Genomic DNA, 19548 nt, shown 5'->3' with positions numbered 1-19548 from the left:
CCGGTGCCTTGAGTTCAAGCAGCAAAACTTCCATGTCGAAAGACTGATCATAGGTGTTATTCCATGCTTTTTTTTTTTTTTTTTTAAATAGCTGCGCTCATATTTTAGCTGATGAATGGGTAGTCAACTATCTAACTGAGAGTCCAGGTTTGGTATTTCTGTCAATTCTTCCAGTCCAGATTTGCTCTGAGACTTTTATTTTTCATAAAGCTGAGATAAAGAAGGTACACGTGCAGCTGTGTGTGTACATGTGTGTGAGAGTGTGTGTGTGAGGTGAAGCTGCTTCATGCAGCTCCTGTAGAAAGCTTGGGCCATTTGTATAAATTGTCATGCTTTTTTTTTTTAATGTTTGGTTGTCTAATTTATTCTGGAGGTTTCTTTTTGAATGTTAAACAGTGAAAAGAATTTGGGCTTTGACTTTTTTTAGTAGGGGGTGGGGGAAGGGTTAACAGCATCTTTGGGCGAGTGTTTTTTACTACTTGATGACTAGCTTTTATTTTTGACTAACCTGATGATCTTAAACAGAAATATACTCATCAGGTTTACTAAATGCTAGTTTTAATCTTAGTTCACATGAATGCTGTTTCCCCAACAATAGAGTTGTTTTCCTCTCCAATGAAAATGTGTTGATATTAGGTCAGTTTTATAAACTTGTGTTTGCATGTCCACTTACCTAGTTTGGTTTGCTGGATCCACACTTTTTTCCACATTTTTTTTTATTTGTACACTATTGAATTATTTCTGCTGTACAATAACGTGTGGTTTTACATAGTACTTGATGTGTAAAAGTCTACATAGCAGTCTTTTCATTGTTCTGTGCAAAAAAAAAAAAATCTGTCAGGCAGCTGTGGATAGAAAAACATTTTTATCTGATGCTGGAGTTTTCTTCTGCTGTCCGTAGAGCCTCTGTGTCTGTATACATTAAACAAAACTATGTGACATATGCATTGTAACGCCTCAGATGAACCTGTGCAGACTTTAAGAACTGCTGTGTTTTGATTTCATCAGGACCTGAACAACATACATTTTCAACGATGTGACAGAGGATGAATTGATTTTTTTGTTTTTTTTATTTAATGTAAATGAATGTCACCATTCAACAAAAATAAATCTTGTCCTTTGATTTAAAATACATAGCTGAAAGTCTGTTTTTCTTTTTGGAGGCAGAGTTATCACGATGATCATGAGCCAGTTCTAGGACAAAGGGATTTCACACAAAGGAACAAAAACTTTAAAATCACAAGCTTTGCAAATTAACATCAGTGAGTGAAATACCAGGATTTTTTTAAGGATGAACAATTATGGCAGATGCAGGTAAAATCCTCGTGTCTGATTCAGTGGGAGTCGCTTGAGAAATGTGTCTTGTTCCTCTTAGTGAACTTTTATTTAGTAAATAAGGGGCGTGAATCTATAGATTTTAGAGAACAGCCACTAATCACGTCCTATATTTCAGCATATGAAGTGTTGACTACACTGTGAAAATATCATGCAAATCAAGTGATGATTGGCACAAAAGTCTTACTTCCTGTTGTCACTAGGTGGTGCAGTGACTGTGGTCACTAACTGGCATGTAGGTGTCTTCAAGCCGGGACTCTTATTAATCATGACAAGTTTGGAACAGATTGGATAATGTACACTGAACATACAACAATTTCCTGTTTCATGGCGAACACGGCGTTGCCACGGTGACAACGTTTGGCAAAACCTCAAGAGCTTCATAAGGGAGCATCATCCACATCCTGGGAATGTTTGGACTGAATTTGAAGTGGCTGTAACTACCCTGCTGGGATGGACACTCAGAGAAGAGAACGTATCACCTCCTGTGGTGCAATGAGTGAAGTTCAACATTGTTCAACTGTGTCATTTCTTTTCAAACTGCCAGATTTCTCCACAGAGCCGTGGCTCAGGGCAGACGGGCTCTGGCCTATGTGCTTGCTGCAAAAATGGCCAGATGAGGCTCCCTGGACAGAAAAGAGCACAACGGGCAGGTCCACACACTTCACATTGTTTTTATTCATCCCACATGAACAGTGCTAACACATATCAGTGAATGACTTGTGAAAAGTAAAGCTATATAAAAATATAATAAATGAAAAGAAAAAACAGTGAAAAAGAGAAAACGAGTGGAGGAACAGTGATAAATAGTTACTCCTACAGGACACAAGGGGGCGCTGTGTCCTCAAAAATGCAAAACACCTGAACCCAAACTTCTACCTGCTCTGTGGAATGAACTCCCTGAAAAGAATTGATTACATTTTGTTTAGGATGAACACATCTACAGAGTTATTGCTAAACTTTCCTGGCTGCTTGTGTCACTACGCTGCGACGTTTCTCGGGTCGAGGAAATGACCAGTGCTGCCAACTCCTCAGTGAGGAAAGTAGCTATAATTACAACAATTTTTTGTATAGACGGTTTTAACTTGACAACATTAACAACCGATAACGACCAAAAAGAGACAATAGAACAAACTGTCAATGGCAATGTGAGAAAATGATGACAACCAGTCTGGCCCTAATTCAGGTTCAGTGTTTGGTTTTTTCAGACCTCCCTCCACACACACGCTGTGCTGGCTCACAGTAAGAGCAGGTCATCTTCATTTTGGTCAAGGCTTTCTATGGCAGGTTCATCAACTGAGGGAGCCGACTTAAATGAGGAAGCAGCTGATGTGCCAAAAAGCTGCAAAACATTATCAGGCAGCTTGTGCTCATAGGAAGCCTCAGCAGACAACTTCAGACCAAATCTGACAGACAGGATGGAGTTAAGGGTCTGAAGTTTGCTTTTTACCACACTCATCTGGCTGAATAATCTCTCCACTTCAGCATTGGAGTGTGGCAAGGACAACAGTGACACAGCAGCCATGGCAAGTTCCTGAAACTTGATATCAGCTGAACTTCCAGATCTCACCCCAGAAGCCCACGCCATTGCTGGACAATCTTGTCTGTCTCTGCAGGAGAGTAGCCAAGGAGCTTTTTTCTATTTTTCTATTCTCCCAGGCTCTTATTGTGCTTTAGAGTTTCCTCTACATTGAAAACTGACATGTGCTGCAATGCTTCAATGTTGTCCGGCAGTCTCACCTTCAACTCATTAGTGAGGGAGATGGTGAAAGCTACACACCGCTTTCTCACATTGTTCTTCTCCTCAGGCGCAAGGTGGAGCTCAGCTGCCTTTGACTCAAGAAGGTAACCAAGGTACGGTTTGGGACTGATGGATCCATCAATTGGCTCTTTGAGTACATCAGTATTTGCCAGTGGATTCAGCACCCTGCTGCTCACAGACTTTATCAGGCTAACCAAGCTGTCAAGAAGTTAAAGAGGATCTACCTGCTCTCCCTCAAAAGCCTTGATGGCCAACTGCAGAGTCTCCTTGTCGTCACGGGAGTACAGCGCTCCCGGATGCCTGATCCAGCCCTTTTTGTGCACATATGTACGTATGTGTAAATTACTGGCTCATTGATCTTCATCAGGGCCACACACACATCACCTCGTTTGCAGTGGACATGGTAAGTAAAATAGTAGATCCCTGGTACACTACAGGTGAAAATGTCAGTTTGTGGATTGTAGTCCTGGTTGCTGTTGTGCAGGAGTTTGTCAACGATGACAGGAGAGCCCACAGGAGGGAAGGGATTTGCGAGGTGTTGCCACGGTGACAGCGTTTGACAAAACCTCAAGAGCTTCATAACTTTGCATCATCCACGTCTTGGGAATGTTTGGACCAAATTTGAGGTGGCTGTGGTTAACCCGCTGAGAATAAAACAAGCACTTCCTCCCGCCACTAGGTGGCGCTATGACTATGATTCTAAATTAGCATGTGCATGTCTTCAGAGCCAGGCAGTCATCAAACAGTATAAATGTGGTGAAGATAGGACCTTGTAGAGTCGAGTTACTGCACTTTTAATGCTCATGCAAAGGAAAACTTTCTTTCCTGACCAAATTTGAAGTGGATCTGGTCAACTGGCTGGTCTTGAGACATCATAGTGTAAAACATAGCATTTCCTGTCGCCACCAGGTGGCGCTATGACTATGAATGAATATTGACATGTAGACATCTTCAGGGCGGGACTCTTATCAAACATGACAAGTTTGGTGCTGATTGGATCATGTAGAGTCTATTTACACTATTTACTATTTACAACCTGTTTCATGGCGGGACACTGAAGTTTGACAGCTTGCCACGCCCACTCTGTTAAAGTTTTGTAGAGAAAATATGTAATTTTTCACCACGACTGATGCGTGTGCAAAGTTTCATGAGTTTTCGTGTATGTTTAGGCCCTCAAACTTGCAATTTATTTCAGATGCATTTCCTTACATTTCAATAGGGTCCTTGCACCACTTGGTGCTCGGGCCCTAATAATAAGTAGTAATTTTTAGTATCACTGCCATTATGTTGAGTTGTGCAGCTTACTGAATAGCGTGATTACATTCTGTCAGATTGTGAGTGATGTACTACAGGAAGGTACTGAGGGTGTTATCCACAGTGGCCATGTGCAGGTACTCAGGATGTTCACTCTCAGACTCCACCTCTGATTCCTGGTCCTGTCCGTCCTCCGTGCTCTGACTGGAAAGCATATTCCTCCTCCGGACGGAGCCTTGAGAGCGGCGCTCCAGACACGCTAGGATCATGTGGGCGAGGTCCTGCTGGAGCCGCTGGAAGTTCTCCCTGAAAAAGCAGAAACCAGGTTTAAGAGAAGTCATTCCATAGTGTCCAGTCGAGCTACAGCGAGTGCAGTAGAAGAAGGAAAAAACACGAGTCTCAATTTTGTGTGTACAAAGTCTGAATAAACAAGACACTAAGCACAGTTAGTGTCATAGAGGCAGATGTTTGTGAGGAGTACGTTTCAGCAGATGGAGGGATGACTTACGTCGTGGGTGGGGTTGGTAAGTCGTAATCTTCGCCCGTCTCACCTGTCAACCAGTAGGTTGTCTCTGTGCCTTTACCCTTGGGAAACACACACACTTTACAACATTTTGCATCCACGCTTCACTGAATGTGTCTGGATTCATTTCAGACAAGCAAGTTTAGTACATTTAATGAGGAGATGCATCTTTACCTTCAGGTACGTCTCTCCTCTCATCTCATATTCAAACTTGCAGTCTGTCCTCTGCAGGATTTCTACAGTAGGCTGACTGACATGGATCCGCAGGGCTGGAACATATTAAAAGATGAAACAACAGGCATCGTTTGCCTTTTTTTCCCCCCAAGCTTGGCTGTGCTAAATATATTTAATGAGGTTGATTGGTAGCTCTTGTAATTGCACAGAAGTAATGAGAGGCTCATTGCCACTGTAACATAACTGCACCACAGTAGTTGGCAGCATGAATGTCAGTGTTTGCTCACTGAACGCCTCCTGGTATGCCTGTCTCCACTTCTCTACTCACGGTGTCCTGTAGACTCCATACGAGATGCCGTGTTGACTGTGTCTCCAAATAAACAATACCTGGGCATCTTTATGCCCACAACACCTGCTGCACAGGGACCTGAAATAAACATATTAGTCAGTTTTCCTTCAAAGATTAAAGCCGATTTGAGGAAAGAATGGACTTGGCTTTTGAACTTTTACGACCTCCCAACTCCACCCACAATGTAAGTAACCCCTAGTAGTCAACTAGTGGTCAACTAAAAGCTGGGTTCTAATAATGGCCTGGGATGTGGTCGACATGAACAAATAAAGGCCCGCCCCTAATAACTCCCGAGTGTCTGTTATATGCCAGTTAAGCACAATGTGCATTTCAATCATTGTAATGCTTTTGACAATATAAGCATGCTGTTCTCAACACTTTGTTGTTCTGATCTTAACTGGTAATGTCACTTCTAAGTCACTGCGGGTGTAACGTGTGTTAATGTTTCAGCCAAACTGTGTTTTGTCGTATTTAACAGCATAATGCAGCAACAAAACCATAACAGGGAAAACAGGATCTGATAAGTAAACAAGGAGCTTTCACATGAAGATATGTCCAATAGTACAGCCCATCTACCTGAGTGAACGCCTATGCGTATCCACACAGGGATGCCAGGCAGGTGTCGGAGCTGGAAGGTGCCCATGAACGCCAAGATGTCCAGCGCCATGCGGCAGATATCCACCGCGTGCCTGTTCCCATTTCGCTTAGGGAGTCCGGAGGCCACCATGTAGGCATCACCAATCGTCTCCACCTGAGGGTCGATGGAGGAAACTGTGATGTCAGCGGTGTGCCTCGTCTTTCTATCAGCCTATTTGCGTTTCCATTGGCTTTCAACCCTGTGAATACCTTGTATACATCATGGTGGTCAAGGACGCTGTCGAATCCCTTGTAGATGTCGTTGAGCATGTCCACCACTTCCATCGGCGTGCTGTACTGGCACAGAGTGGTGAAACCCACGATGTCGCTGAAATATATTGTCACCTCCTCATACAGCTCTGGCTCCACCACACCAGTCTCCTTCAGGCTCTTCACCACAGGACTGCACAGACAGAAACATGTACAGATGAAACAGGACAATCCACCACTGCTGTCATCCCAGTTAAATCAGAGTCATAACTCAGTCAAATCTTAACACACAGACATGATGCACACATTTCTAGTTTCACAGTGACGTACACTTTCTGAGAATATCATTATCTATTATCATGTCTATTGCATATAAAAGTCCATAAACACATTTACAAACCATTCACACTTTTTACACTCCTTATAACTCCAGAACTTGCCCGAGAATCATCATTTCTATACGTTTTCTTCAGTATCAAAGTAATTCATTGATAGCTGTCGGTACATCCAATGGTACATAGCAAACAAGAACTGCTCCCTGGAGAACTCGGCATACTTAAAACTGTAAACAACTGCAGACTGACAAGCACGGCCCAAGTTATAACCCACAGTGTAACATATTGTACTTCCTGTAGGATTTACATCGTACGTTTATCTACTGCGACCATTTATTCATTCATCAAGTATTTCTCTTTGTATGAAAAGTAGTTAGCAAGTAAACATAGAAGCACAGCGTTAGTAGACTACATGTATGAGTTTGGTATCCATATTCTCAAATACGGTGTGGTCCCGTAAGTGTAAACAGACCCAGGAAGCAGCATGAAGTTGAGGCAGTCGGCCCTGTCCCTTTCAGCTTTGTAGAGGACTGTGCGCTCCTCCACCAGGTGCTCCAGGTTTCTGGAGTACATCTGCAGCCGTCTGATCATGTTATCCATGTAGCTCTCATTGTCCTGGTTATGGATTTTACTGACGGACAAAGGAAAGGAGAGGAGAGGAAAAAATATAAACTGCAAATATGTGATCAGTTTTCTCAGAGCTTCTGTAGGCTAACCGTGGCTACACACAGTTCATCAATCACATCTCTGATGGCAACAACAGCCATAGGAAAGTAAAGACAGTGATTACCTGATGATCTTCCCCAGACAGTTTTCTACCTTCTTAAAGTCATGTCTTTTTTCAGGATCCTCATCCCAACAGCTTTTGATCAGTGTGTACACCTGGGGCACAGAGGACACGTCAGACAATACAGACACAATCTCAGGCCAACTTGCCACACAGCCGGCATTAACTGACCTCCAGTTCATTCTCTGAAGTCGTCTCAAAGTTAAGATCAGGTCTGAAGTAAGACATGACGACCTTGGACAGCTTTTCTGTTGGGAAACACACCATGAAATGACTTACGAGACAGAGTGTGTGCATATCAAATCAAAAGTGAATAATCATTGTATCTTCCTTTAAGAAGAAGAAGAATTTTGTTAATTCTTTTCATTTGTCAGAGCTCAGCGTGCTCAGAGTGGGGGAGCTTGGCTCGACCTGATCAGTGTGTCTCACCTGCTCGGTCGGAGCAGCACTCGGTGTAGAAGGTGCACTTCCTGAGAACAATCTCCTGAGCGATGATGGCAAAGCTATAGACGTCTCCTTTCTGGGAGGTGCCCTGTTTCCTCAGATGCTCCGGAGCGGTCCACAAGTCTGAGAGGAGGAGGAGGAAGAGGAGGAGGAGAGAAGAGAAAGTGATGAAAGTAGAGGGATGAGCAAAAAAACTCCAACCGAGCAGGACTAAGACACACCGTGACTGTGGCTTTACCTCTGCCGGGGCTGAGGAAGGAGTTGCAGCCAAAGTCTGTGAGCTTCACCACCATGCGATTGTCCACCACACAGTTGGTGGACTTGAGACGACCATGCACCTGGATGTCACTGGCATGGAGATAGGACATACCCTGCACAGAGGATCCACACACCAACAGAGAAGATGAGGAGGCTCAGAATAAAAAGCCAGAGAGTGATCTTTCTGCTGACCTCCACTGGCTGACAGGGGGAACTGCACCAACAATACCTCTTGGCATATGTGTGTATCATTCATGTGTTAAGAGAAACATCTTGACCGACTGTGAACCTTATAAACCCCCCATATACTAATGCATCACTAACACATTAGTAATCACATTACTGCTTTCATAATTGCGTAATGTGAAGCATTCTTTTTCTATTCCATTGCTCACTTACAAAACACGTGGCTGTGTTATGCCCACTTAGATCTATGCAGTGTTTGCAGTTTCATCGCAGAGAAGGATATATCCATGTTACCCACCATAGAAATAGAATAACATTGAGTTTCATAATCCAATTGGCTGAGGAATTATAAAGTTAGACGTATACGTACTTTACACTTTGAGAAAAGATTCTTAAGGCTGTGTAATTTCAGCCAGACTTCTTTTAGGGGTGCTTTTATTTTGAGTTCAAGTGTTGATCCAGTTCTGTTATGTTAATGACAAAATACAAAAAGTAACAAAATGTAGACAGTAATGACCAGAAATAACTGATTAACTGGTTGTATTTTTAACACTAAAAAGTCATCCGAGACATTGTGCGTTGCGTGTGTTTTAATAACATGTTAGAAGTGTGTTTGTGTCCAGATGAACACGTGGAGCCAACTCTTCCCTCCTTTGTAAGCCTCCGTATGATACCATGTGCCGGCGGCCCTGTAGCAGCAACATGGTACTCCAGAGAAGCACAATGTGCTGTTCATCAGGGCTCAGAGCTTCTGTCTCACCTTGGCGATGTCGTACATGACGGAGATTTTGAACTCCCAGTCCATGAAGGTCTCCTCTGGGTATGAAACCTTGTCGTTCAGCACATACTGGAAGAAGAAAGGGACAGGGACTACCATCCTCTCCACGACTTTCACATGAAATCTGGTCTAATGATTGTAGTCTGAATTGATATTTGACCTTTATTTGCTTGTTCTGTACTGAGCCACTGATACTCTTGAGCTGTCAGTTAAAATAGTGATTTGATGTATGCGGTAAGTGGCAATTTTTCAAAACTGAACTTCCGTGCAAACCTGAATGATTTGAATTGAGTGTTTGCAGGCCACACGTACCTTGAGCGACCCCCTCTCTCCATACTCAAACACTCCGAACACACCCAGATCAAGCTTCACTGTGCCGTAAAACTTCGTTAGGTTGTAATAGTCGATTTGCCGGAGCTGTAGAAGAAAGAAGAGCGCTCTTTAACGAAACACACAATATCACACAAACCACCTGCTCTGTGTGTGTGTGTGTGTGTGTCTTACCGCATTAAGTTCTATCCTCTGGGTCTCGTTGAAGTTGCCATCAGAGTGCTTCAGCTCCTTCAGAATCACAATCTGAATAAAAATATTGACACAGCATCAGTTGGACGAGTAATCGGATCTACATGTCCAGCACATGCTCAGGCTTTGAAAGCTCCAGCAGGGCGTTTGTGTTCAGCTACCTTCTTATCGTAGAGAGCACGGCGGATCTTGAAATCCATGTTTTTCCTCTCGTCTTCAATCTGATGGGGGCAGATGATGGACATTTCAACAAAGCAACCACGTCTTCGGTGAGAGCTGCGTGAAGTCAGTTAGTAATTCACCTTCAGAGAGATGACATTGTGTTTGTTGTTCTCCAGCAGCGTGATGAGCTCAGAGGGGATGTAGGACCAGCGCTTCCTGTGCAGACGGTCTCTTCTGTTCTGCCTATACATGATAATAAATAAATAAAATCAGTAGATAAAAAGAATATCTGACCATGAGAATGTGGCATGTAGCAGCTAGCCCTTATTTAGTTTCCAGTTTGGTATATTTTACATAAAAATTACACTCGGGTCAAAGATCTGGGACGAAAAAAATCCTTCGAATTGAAACTCTTTAGGAAAAATCTCTTTCCAGAAAATCCAGAAAACTGCCATTTTATTTTCTGTAATGATTTTAAAAGCCTCCATGGCTCATGCATCTTAACCACATTTTATTTCCATCTATTTGAAGGACCACACATACAAATCTACATATAAAACAGAAAAATCATCAAAACTCATCAAAATGCTTCATGTTAAGCTCTAAGAGATAAAAAAGCATCCATAATTATCTCAAGTTTAAATCTGAGCCTGTTCTTTAATTAGAATATGGGACATATTTATATATGTATATATGTCCATATATATATATATATATAACATGGAACGTTGGGCACGTCATAAGTCACTGTTTGCTTCAGGGTCCATTTTCCTCATTTATCTTGAGCATAATGCAAACACTCGTCCTGGATGGCGTGATTGGGATAAACACTTTAGCGTTTAACAGCTGCAGTTCCCACGGGGGCTCAGACAGACTGTCGGTGTGCTGTCAGAGCCGTTCAGATCACTTTACTAGTGTGCGTTGACGTCTTTGATAAGAGGTGCTGTGCGCTGGAGGTACACTGGTGGTTAATCACTCACCTGTAGAAAATGAAGGCGATGGTGGCCACCACAACCACTGTGATGCCCAACACGATGACAGTGATGTTATGAGCTTCCAGGTCTGAGGGTATGAGCACAAAACAAACAGGTACAATATAAGAATGAGGGATTTATTGTAGAAAACAGTCAATCCCGTATACACAGGTATTACAGCAGCTAAATGAATTCTCAAAATCAGCTCACAATGACCATGAATAAATAACCTTCATTATTACAGACCAGCTGTAGGTTTACTGGTCGTTACTGGGTTAATCATTGAGTCACTGGTTGACCCCAGTCACAACCTGATATTTAAAAACTCCACAGGGTCCCTTTCACCTGGTATTAACAAGGCTGAACCAGTGTGTTTGTGTGAAAGTGGCTCTAAGCTGCTAAACATTTAAATTTCATCTTCTGACAAAAACAACCTGCCCAACTGTGAAGACTTTGCACAGTGTACAATGTGAATCCAGGCTGAATCCGATCACTTAAATGAAGGTTAATTGTGTCCATTTCAATCTGATTTTAATAACTGTTGCATTTGCCATTTCTCCTTTGACACAGTTTTCTAGAAATAAAAAGTTTTTATAACATACCTGGAGTTCAATCTCAGCCCACTGCACTGCAGACTGATAAAACAGCTTATTGACAGCAATAAACTCACGATGGCCACACATTGCTGTGTGTGTGTCTGTGCAGCAGTTAATGATTATGTGTGTGTGTGTGTGTGTGTTCGGTTTAGCTGTACCTTCTTCCGGTCTGAAGTTAGGAAGTCTTTTTCCCCAGATGAAGGAGGGGTTCGTCTCAACCCGTTTGGTTTGGTTGTGCTCAGAGTCGAATAAGAATAAGATTTGGTACTGTGGACCACATGAGAACATGGCAAGAGATTCAGCTCAAGATCTGCGTGAGAGACTGTTGACAAAATACCTTCACAGCTGAATGGTACATTAATGAACACAGGAGAACAAAGCACCTTGTTGTCAGTAGTGGTGTAAAAGATCGAGAAGTTCACGTCTCTGTCTCCATGCTTGTCCAGCTTGTAGGTTCCAGCTTTTCCTGAGCAGAATTATAGAAACATCCTTAAATTTAACAAGCATTGGCACTTCTGTAAACTGCACTGTATAGTGCTATTGGTTTTTAATAGTTCTTTTTTCTGTCAAGTGAAAAAACAAGGATAAACAGAGCTTGACATGCATGCATCACATCATGAGGGAACAGCTTCTGATTCAGTGTCGCTCAAATTCACACTCACGCTTAATTAAACACAGGCTACTCACTGTACAGCTGCAGCCTGCAGCCTATAACACCTCAAATCTTCATCATGTCAGTGAAGAACACTAATGTGATGCAAAAGTGATCGACAGCTGACAGCTTGCGTCTGTTCGGCCTCACACTCACACACACACTCATACACACATTAGTAACCAATGTCAGCTCTCAGGGCTTCGGAGGACTGGTCACCAGTATTGTATGAGCCGATTCTAGCATTTATAGACTCAATATGTTTTAATCAGCAACTTATGGACCAATTAAACAAGACTCAGCCATGCTAGCTGCCCTGTGAGGCTGTACACAGTGGAGCTTTAAGCTAAATGCTAACATCAGCATGCTAATACTCACACAGTGACAATGCAAACATGCAGATGTTCAACAGGTATAATGTTTGCACGTTCACCAGTTTAGCATGTTAGCTAATTAGTGCTAAACACAAAGTGCAGCTGAGGCTGCTGGGAATTACATTTGCTTTGCAGGCATTTGTTCATAAATCAAAATATCGGACAAATTTATATTCTGATTGTCTGTGTGGCTACGATCCATCCAAAGCTGTGTTCAACTTGTTTGATAAGTGGATAAATTAATTTATACTGCATTATTTGTTTAAAAATTTTTCATGTTATTTAAAAAAAAACAGCAATCCACATGCATATCTAGTTTTCAAATGTGCAACTGGAAGAGATTAAACCAAAAACAGAAAATAGTGTGTTTTTCACTTTTATTGTCATAATCACACCCATTTATCTGCTCCACACAATAATGTATAGTCATTTTTTCCTGTTAGATAAGTTCAACACAGCTTTAGCTGAAGGGTACACAGACCTTTGATGAGGGCCTGGGCTGCTTTTTGAGTTCTCACTTTTTTGGTTTTTCCACCTAATTCATCTCTTTCACCGTTTCTCACTTGAATTTTCTTTTTTTTCTACTTTCAAAGTTTGAATGTTTTTGATCTAAAATCACATGTTCAACATTAAAGACCCACAACACCCACAATGGCTGCTGGGATAAAGTTGAGCATATTAGACGTTAAGTTTGATTCTAACCTTTCCTTTCCTCCGAATATCTCTTCTTCCCCCCTTACCATTAAATGAGGTGTTTCTGAAGTAGTTTGCATTGACAAACTCCATGTGCTGAATCTCCGACTGATTTTTCTCCGCAATTTTCCTCATCACCTGACCAATCAGCAGCACCGAATCATAGTACGCAGCCATGTAATCATTCATCTGCAGAGAGATCGAGACATACAAATTAATGAAAGGGACTACTTTCTGGATATAGCTCCAATAATAACGCTTCTCTGCAGAGTATTCAGAGTAACAGGAGCACTGACGCTGGAGAGAGATGTTTCTGCTCACTGTTCTTTTTCTGTGCTCTTCCAAAGTTGTGATTAACACCAGTATAATGTAATATAATGTCCACCTCACTTATATTTGAGTGGATGCAAACATTCCTCAAAACTGGGTAAATAAAAACAAATATCTGCATGACTAAATACCACTAGAGGTAAATGAGAAAACTCTATTGAGGAAAGCAAATAAGTATATTTCCCAACATATCAAACTATTCCTTTAATCAGCAGTAAGAAGCTTGGAAATTTGGAAATCCTGTGTCCTCACCGTGTTGTTGTCTTTCAGGTCTAGGTTGATGGTGTAGTTCCTGGTGTTGGGCATAGTCAGCACCAGCACGTTCTTCATGGATGGTAGTGACTGTGTGCTGTAGTATTTATCACTGTGGGGAGGAGGCAGGAGAGAGGCGCTCCTATCAGTGCTCTGTGTGCCGCAGGGAGCACATCATTATAATAATCATTATAATAACTTAATTAGTCATGTTACTCATCAAAACTGATTCTGATTTCCTTCATTTTGTTGCAGCAAACATAAACTGAATTGTCAGTGATTGTAAATATAGTGCTTATATTATGTATATTTCATTATAAAATGAAATTAGCACAAAGTCAGAGGAAAAAAGTAAAACATTTGTCATACAGTGAGCACCAGTGGCTCCCAACCTTTTTTTTTGCCAGAGTCCTCTCAGTTGAACTCAAGCACACCCTTCATCAATACCACAATACAGTAGGCGCCCAACACATTGAACATTTTTTAACTATTAATGACATAAGAGCGGCTATAATAGTGGATGTTACAAGAGTGCAATTGACATTTAACCAAATGTCCATTACATCATTATCAATAATTATGATTAGCTAACTATTTCAACTATTCATCAATAGCTTTTCACTATTTCAACTGTTTATCCATTATTGCAAGTTGTGAGTTAAACTGTGCATTCGTTACTTTTAGCTGTTTCTTTTTGATCGTCTGCTCTTTTGAGATGTTATAGTGGACTCAACAAGTGGACATATATTTTAACAATACTTTCCTGTGCCCCCTGACTACTGCAAAAGTACCCCCTGGGCCACAAGTAAAGCTGTATGGGAATGACTGGTGTCCACTATATACCAAAGAGAAGGATGTGGGGAACAGTACTATATCTGCAAACATGTCTACAGGTGAGACACATGCAGAAAATGTCACTATAAGGAAAGAAAGACAACAAGATATATAACCTGGAAATCAGAGATGAAATTAATACAGAGCACTGACTTGTAAAGATCAATGAGGATGAAGAGAATATCACTGCTGTCTGCCTCTTTAGAGCCATTCTTCATCTCCACTACGTCCATCGGCGATCCACACATGATGAACACTGCAAACACAGAGGCTGTATGTGACACCACCGACCAGCAGCCGGAGGCCATTTTTAGCAGAGTAGCCTTGGATGGAGTCAAACGGTCCGACCGTAACTTCCACTTTAACCTTGAAAGTTAATACCCAACCCAAAAGGCCCTCTTTTATGGCTGCACCCATATAATAATAATGTACGGTATGTGCATGGGTTTACTTTCCTCAATAATTTAAGGACGGATTTGGACAAAGTTGGACAGTTGAGTGGTTTTGGAGTTAAGCAAATATTACAATCGACATTGCTCAACAACAGCCTCAGAGGTCATTGAGAAATAATTAGTCCTACGTCTCCTTATGGTCGTACTTATGGAAGGTTCAAAGTCAGGTGTCAACACCTGAGAGTCAAAAGCACTTTTAAAAGTACACCAGAGTTGCCAGTTTTCATCAGCCAGCTGGAGTGAGATTCAGAATTCAGAGGATCAAGGTCATTCATTTGTCATTTTACAACGCAAGGTTGCACAAAAAAAAAAACAAGAACTCGAAAATGATCCTTTTATTAGCTGAATTCCAGTGATTGCATTATCACTAGTTGTAATAATTCATTTACTACGCCGATTAGACAGGTTGTGCCAAGTATATGGCCACGCTTTCACGTGTGCAGTGATGTCACCACTGCAAATACTGAGTCACATTTAAGCAGCAAAACTGAAAATCAATCAATACCGATAAACATGTCCGTTTAACTGAAAGGTTTGTCGTTTGTTATTTTTCATGTTAGGCTGAAGGTGATTTCTAGCTCTGACTTCTGACTGAACACTACACAGACTTGCTTGATTTGATTCAGACTACATTTTCTGAGTTTTCCTTCCGCACAGCTGGGAAAGCCGTGTTACATATGAGTTCCATTTGAGTTACTTAATACAGCCTGACTGACTCTGTGCTGTCACTGTGACATGAGCAAAGGCGGCTATAATTGCAATTGTATTGGTTTAAAAAAAAAAAAACACTTACGGTTGCTTGACCTATTTTTGGGTGATGCTAGTACTTCTTGCAGTTCTCCTGGTTTGCGCAGCATTGTTCTCTTGATTTTCTCGGCAAAAATGCTCAAGTCTGCTTCCAGTGTATTTATATACCTGTAGAAGAAACAGAAGTGCAAGTAACAGATTTACTGTTGTTTTATTTATTCAGAAGTGTAAAGAGTAAAATTCAGTTTTCAAAATTGTATAGGCGTGTTCTCTTAAGGAAGGATAAAATATAGATCAACTCAACTCCAGTTTGTGCCTGTCAAGTATTAACCCACATGTCCCCTGGCATGCTACAGCGTCAATGATAATGCACTTGTGTACATAATGTCCATCAAAACACAAAGTCAACCGGAGCTCATGGTGACTTAACATTTACAGGTGGAATCCAATGGGTTAATGTCTGTAGAGAGCTGTCTGCAGTGTTTTTGATGGTGAAATGCACAGTTTCAGAACAACTCAAACGAGAACAATTGAAATACTGAAAGTTTGTACATTTTGCCAGTAGACCTCAGTTGCAATGGGGTTGAAGAATTTTGAGTGCTACTGTAGGTACATAATATCTCAGATCAAAATTAAACTATACAATCTGAACGATTCCCAGTGACAGTGTCAAGGGTATGAGCAGGACTAATGCCGTGATAGATTATGATAAATTGTGATAAACGTTAATTCATGATCAAAAATAAGCTATATTTTTGTCCCAGGATCCATAACCAATCAGTATGTGCTGTCTGACAAATGACCTCATACGACCCTGATTTTTGTTTTTTTTCTTCTTTTGACTCGTTTTTGGCCGCCACAGTCGGTGAAGTCAAAAGTCTTGCTCATGATTGGTTCACACTTCTTCAACACGTCCACAACAGGTAATGGATTGAAAAAATATTATTTTCTGTGTTAACTTGCTAACAAGTGGCTCACACTGCAGACCTGCCAATGCAATGAACTCTAGACTTGTACCAGAACTTGCTGACTTGCTCACTAATTACTCCTAGGTGACGCACCAAAAGCACTCCTCGCTGTTGGTCTGTTTCTTGTAAACATAGACTGTCTCCCACTCAGGTTTGATGGAGTCTGTGTATTTCCAGAAGTTGAATAAAAAGTCAGCGATCTTGCGTCCCGGCGGCAGGAGGCGCTGCAGGTTGAGCGTGTAGTCGCAGGAGAGACCGAAGCTTCCCGCCGAGATGATGGGCGTACCGAGCCGTAGGCCTTTTTCCGCACTGGCAGAGAGGGAAAAACGGAGAGGACCAAGGGTGAAGACATACACACAACACTGTAACATTTAAACGTTTTTTGGATTCTATGTGTTTTTTAGATTTATCTTCATTAATGTGATTGTGACCTTGGAGAAACCGGCACTTACTCAACCATTTGGAAAGTAGCGTAGGTGCAGGTGGGCCCAAGAATGGAGCATCCCAGGCTATTGGATTTCTACAAGAGAAAGCAAAAGTGACTTTTTGTTTGTCTGATGGCTGTGCTCAGCTCACTTGGCTACGTGTAGGAACCTGATGTGCTTTACTTGCTTATACCCATGTGATATAGCTACTTTCTTTGCAGCTTAACTGCAACAGATTCACTGTTTGTCCACAAGATGCAATTAAGCCTATTAAAAGTGGGGGGCAGTATTTCAGGATCTGAAGCAACACTGTAGTGACACCCTGCAGTGGCTCCTGGTTTAGCTGTTCAAATTGTGCAACACCAATAATACACAAGTAAAGTAAGTATATGGCACGTCTAAGGTGGATGTAAAACTGTTGTCACTCACCATCAGGTTTTTCAGCTCGTACACTCCCTCACACATGGCCCTCTCGCAGCCGCTTTTTGGATAAAAGTTTAGATTGAATCCGCTATAGTTAGCTGTGAGATTCATCTTCACACCTTTATTGTGATTTGTGGAAAGAAAAAAAAACAAAAGAAAAATGTATCATCATGACTTTTTTTTGTTAAGTTTGTTGGTGTCAACGATGTTCGTCCACTAAATCCCGTCTCCCAAACAGCGATTGAGAGGACAGAGTTGGCATAGGACCAGTGACTAAGGGATGCGGGGATCAGCAAACGGTCAGCTGGCTGCCCACCAGTATGTCCCTCTATGGGTGCCGGGATGCAGTACTAACCAGGCAAAGCAGGCAGCAACCACTAGCCCCTGATGTTTAGCGACCACACAAGCTCCATTTCTATTGTGTGTCAGTTGATTTGTGGTAATGTTGTGTAGAAAAGAAGCAGACGTTGCTTCGTAACGCTGAAAACCCTCAACCCTGCATTCTTTCTAGTGGTCAGTAGGGGTCACTCCACTGGCTCCAAGCAGAAGTGTGAGTGTATGGAAAACTGAGCCCACTCGACATTTTCCTCATGAGTTTATGGTCTCAGTCGCTAGTTTCAAGTCTTCTTCAATACAGCATGTTTTAGTAAATTATGGCCCCATTTAGAGGAAAACAGACAATAAAGCTGGGTACGCTTTAGGACAAGATTAACCAATCAAAGGCGGGTCATGCATAAACCTAACTAATCAGACGCTGTGGTCTTCACGGAATAAAACCCACTTCGGGTTCCAAAACCAAGATGGCAACGCCAGAAACGCCAAATTTAAGGCTACAAAATGGTGCTCCACAAACCATTGGGTGGCATCACAGTGGCCACCTCCTATTCTTTAATACAGGCAACGGGAGGGGACCTGTGCCCAAACATACATGGTCCACATTGCTGAATAAATTTGTTTAACCAAAATATCTCAAACAAATTTCTGCCCTGGAGCCCACAGCAGTTAATTCAGCCTGGTCTGCGTGAGTCAAAATTTAAGTAAGTAATTAAGAGTTATGGCAGATTGTTTCCTTTTGGTTCATAGTATAATTACCTATATCTTATGATTTATTACACGGATGTAATAATATATGATCTGTTATCTGTCATTGCTTCACTTCTCCCCTGAAATCTAAGAGGTGCTAAATCTTGTTGATGTTTTAATTTGTCTAGTGTGGTTTAGTTTGGCTGGCGTTAACACTAAAAACATTGAATACGCTGAAGGGCAACAAATCAATACTATTAAACAAGAAATTCTAAAAAAATGAGTTCTAAATGGGACCTATGATACGTTTCACAGCGTATCATAGATCTGTACACAACTTAATTAACGTTATGTAAGATAAGATAAGATCATCTTTATTCATCCCGAAGGAAATTATTTTGTGTATTTTATTACCTTCCGCAGCATTAATGGTTGACTCTGTCTCTATGGCCTTATTTATTTCATCTTTCACATACGCCAGACTCCAGGGAGACTCTTGATCTTCCAGCAGGATCACATTGATTGTTATCCTATCCAGCGTGATACTCAGACATGGTACAGCAAGAATCCTCAGGACACAAAAACACAACCACCAGCGCCCTGATTCCATTTTCAGACCTGAAGTTCCTGGTATTTATATTTTTTAGCGGTCAAAGATAGTCCATGATCTGGTAAAGGCTTTCAGTGTTTTGCTTTTACACTGCACCTTCTCCAGAGTCACCAAAAACTCAAAAAACTTCCTTAAATCTTGTTGCAAATTCCAGAAATCAATTTTTTTCTGATCCACCACGGCTTTGCAGAAAGTTTATTGTATTCGGTCCTTGTCTGCTTTCTCCTCTGAGTCGGTCGCTTCACAGTTTCACACTTCCTCCATGCCCCCAGGTGGCTGCTCACCTGTTCTTTCCACATCAGTTTGTTAATATACAACCTTTAAAGACACAGAGGCGGGCCATATAACCTCACTGTTGTTATGCCAAGGTCTGCAGGCAGACACACAGAGCACAGATTTTAGCTGGCTGTGATTCATAGATTTCACAATGACAGAAGACAAACAGTTTAAAGGGAAAGCCTTCGATAATGCTTCCTTCAG

The 19548-nt window shown here is 41.7% G+C and overlaps 1 protein-coding gene across 1 annotated transcript; it reads right to left on the bottom strand.

Annotated features, from left to right (window-relative positions):
* Positions 1 to 4363: 4363 nt before the first annotated feature.
* gucy2cb (guanylate cyclase 2Cb) lies at positions 4364 to 19219 on the bottom strand. Its single transcript, XM_070851378.1, has 27 exons — positions 18873 to 19219; positions 17442 to 17554; positions 17040 to 17107; positions 16681 to 16896; positions 15666 to 15787; positions 14574 to 14676; positions 13587 to 13698; positions 13052 to 13193; positions 11669 to 11751; positions 11444 to 11552; positions 10696 to 10777; positions 9856 to 9958; positions 9715 to 9774; positions 9536 to 9607; positions 9344 to 9448; positions 9014 to 9100; positions 8048 to 8180; positions 7795 to 7932; positions 7537 to 7613; positions 7369 to 7460; positions 7051 to 7209; positions 6244 to 6436; positions 5974 to 6148; positions 5377 to 5475; positions 5049 to 5143; positions 4860 to 4936; positions 4364 to 4657 (listed from the first exon to the last, which is right to left on the bottom strand). Exons 1-27 carry the CDS (start codon positions 19066 to 19068, stop codon positions 4444 to 4446), a joined length of 3225 nt encoding a protein of 1074 aa, XP_070707479.1. The 5' UTR covers positions 19069 to 19219; the 3' UTR covers positions 4364 to 4443.
* Positions 19220 to 19548: the final 329 nt, after the last annotated feature.

This window comes from Pempheris klunzingeri, chromosome 20 (assembly GCF_042242105.1).
Source record: "Pempheris klunzingeri isolate RE-2024b chromosome 20, fPemKlu1.hap1, whole genome shotgun sequence".
Lineage (NCBI taxonomy): Eukaryota > Metazoa > Chordata > Actinopteri > Acropomatiformes > Pempheridae > Pempheris > Pempheris klunzingeri.
The sequence above is the reverse complement of the archived record's forward strand: the minus strand, read 5'-3'. Positions and strand labels throughout refer to the sequence as shown.

What these genes read in the sequence shown, in the direction of transcription:
- gucy2cb (XM_070851378.1), bottom strand. Translation starts at nt 19,068, where the DNA reads ATGGAATCAGGGCGCTGGTGGTTGTGTTTTTGTGTCCTGAGGATTCTT. An exon ending in ACGAGCTGAAAAACCTGATG is followed by an intron (nt 17,108 to 17,441) that starts GTGAGTGACAAC and finishes TTTCTCTTGTAG; the next exon opens with AAATCCAATAGCCTGGGATG. An exon ending in GCTACTTTCCAAATGGTTGA is followed by an intron (nt 16,897 to 17,039) that starts GTAAGTGCCGGT and finishes CCTCTCTGCCAG; the next exon opens with TGCGGAAAAAGGCCTACGGC.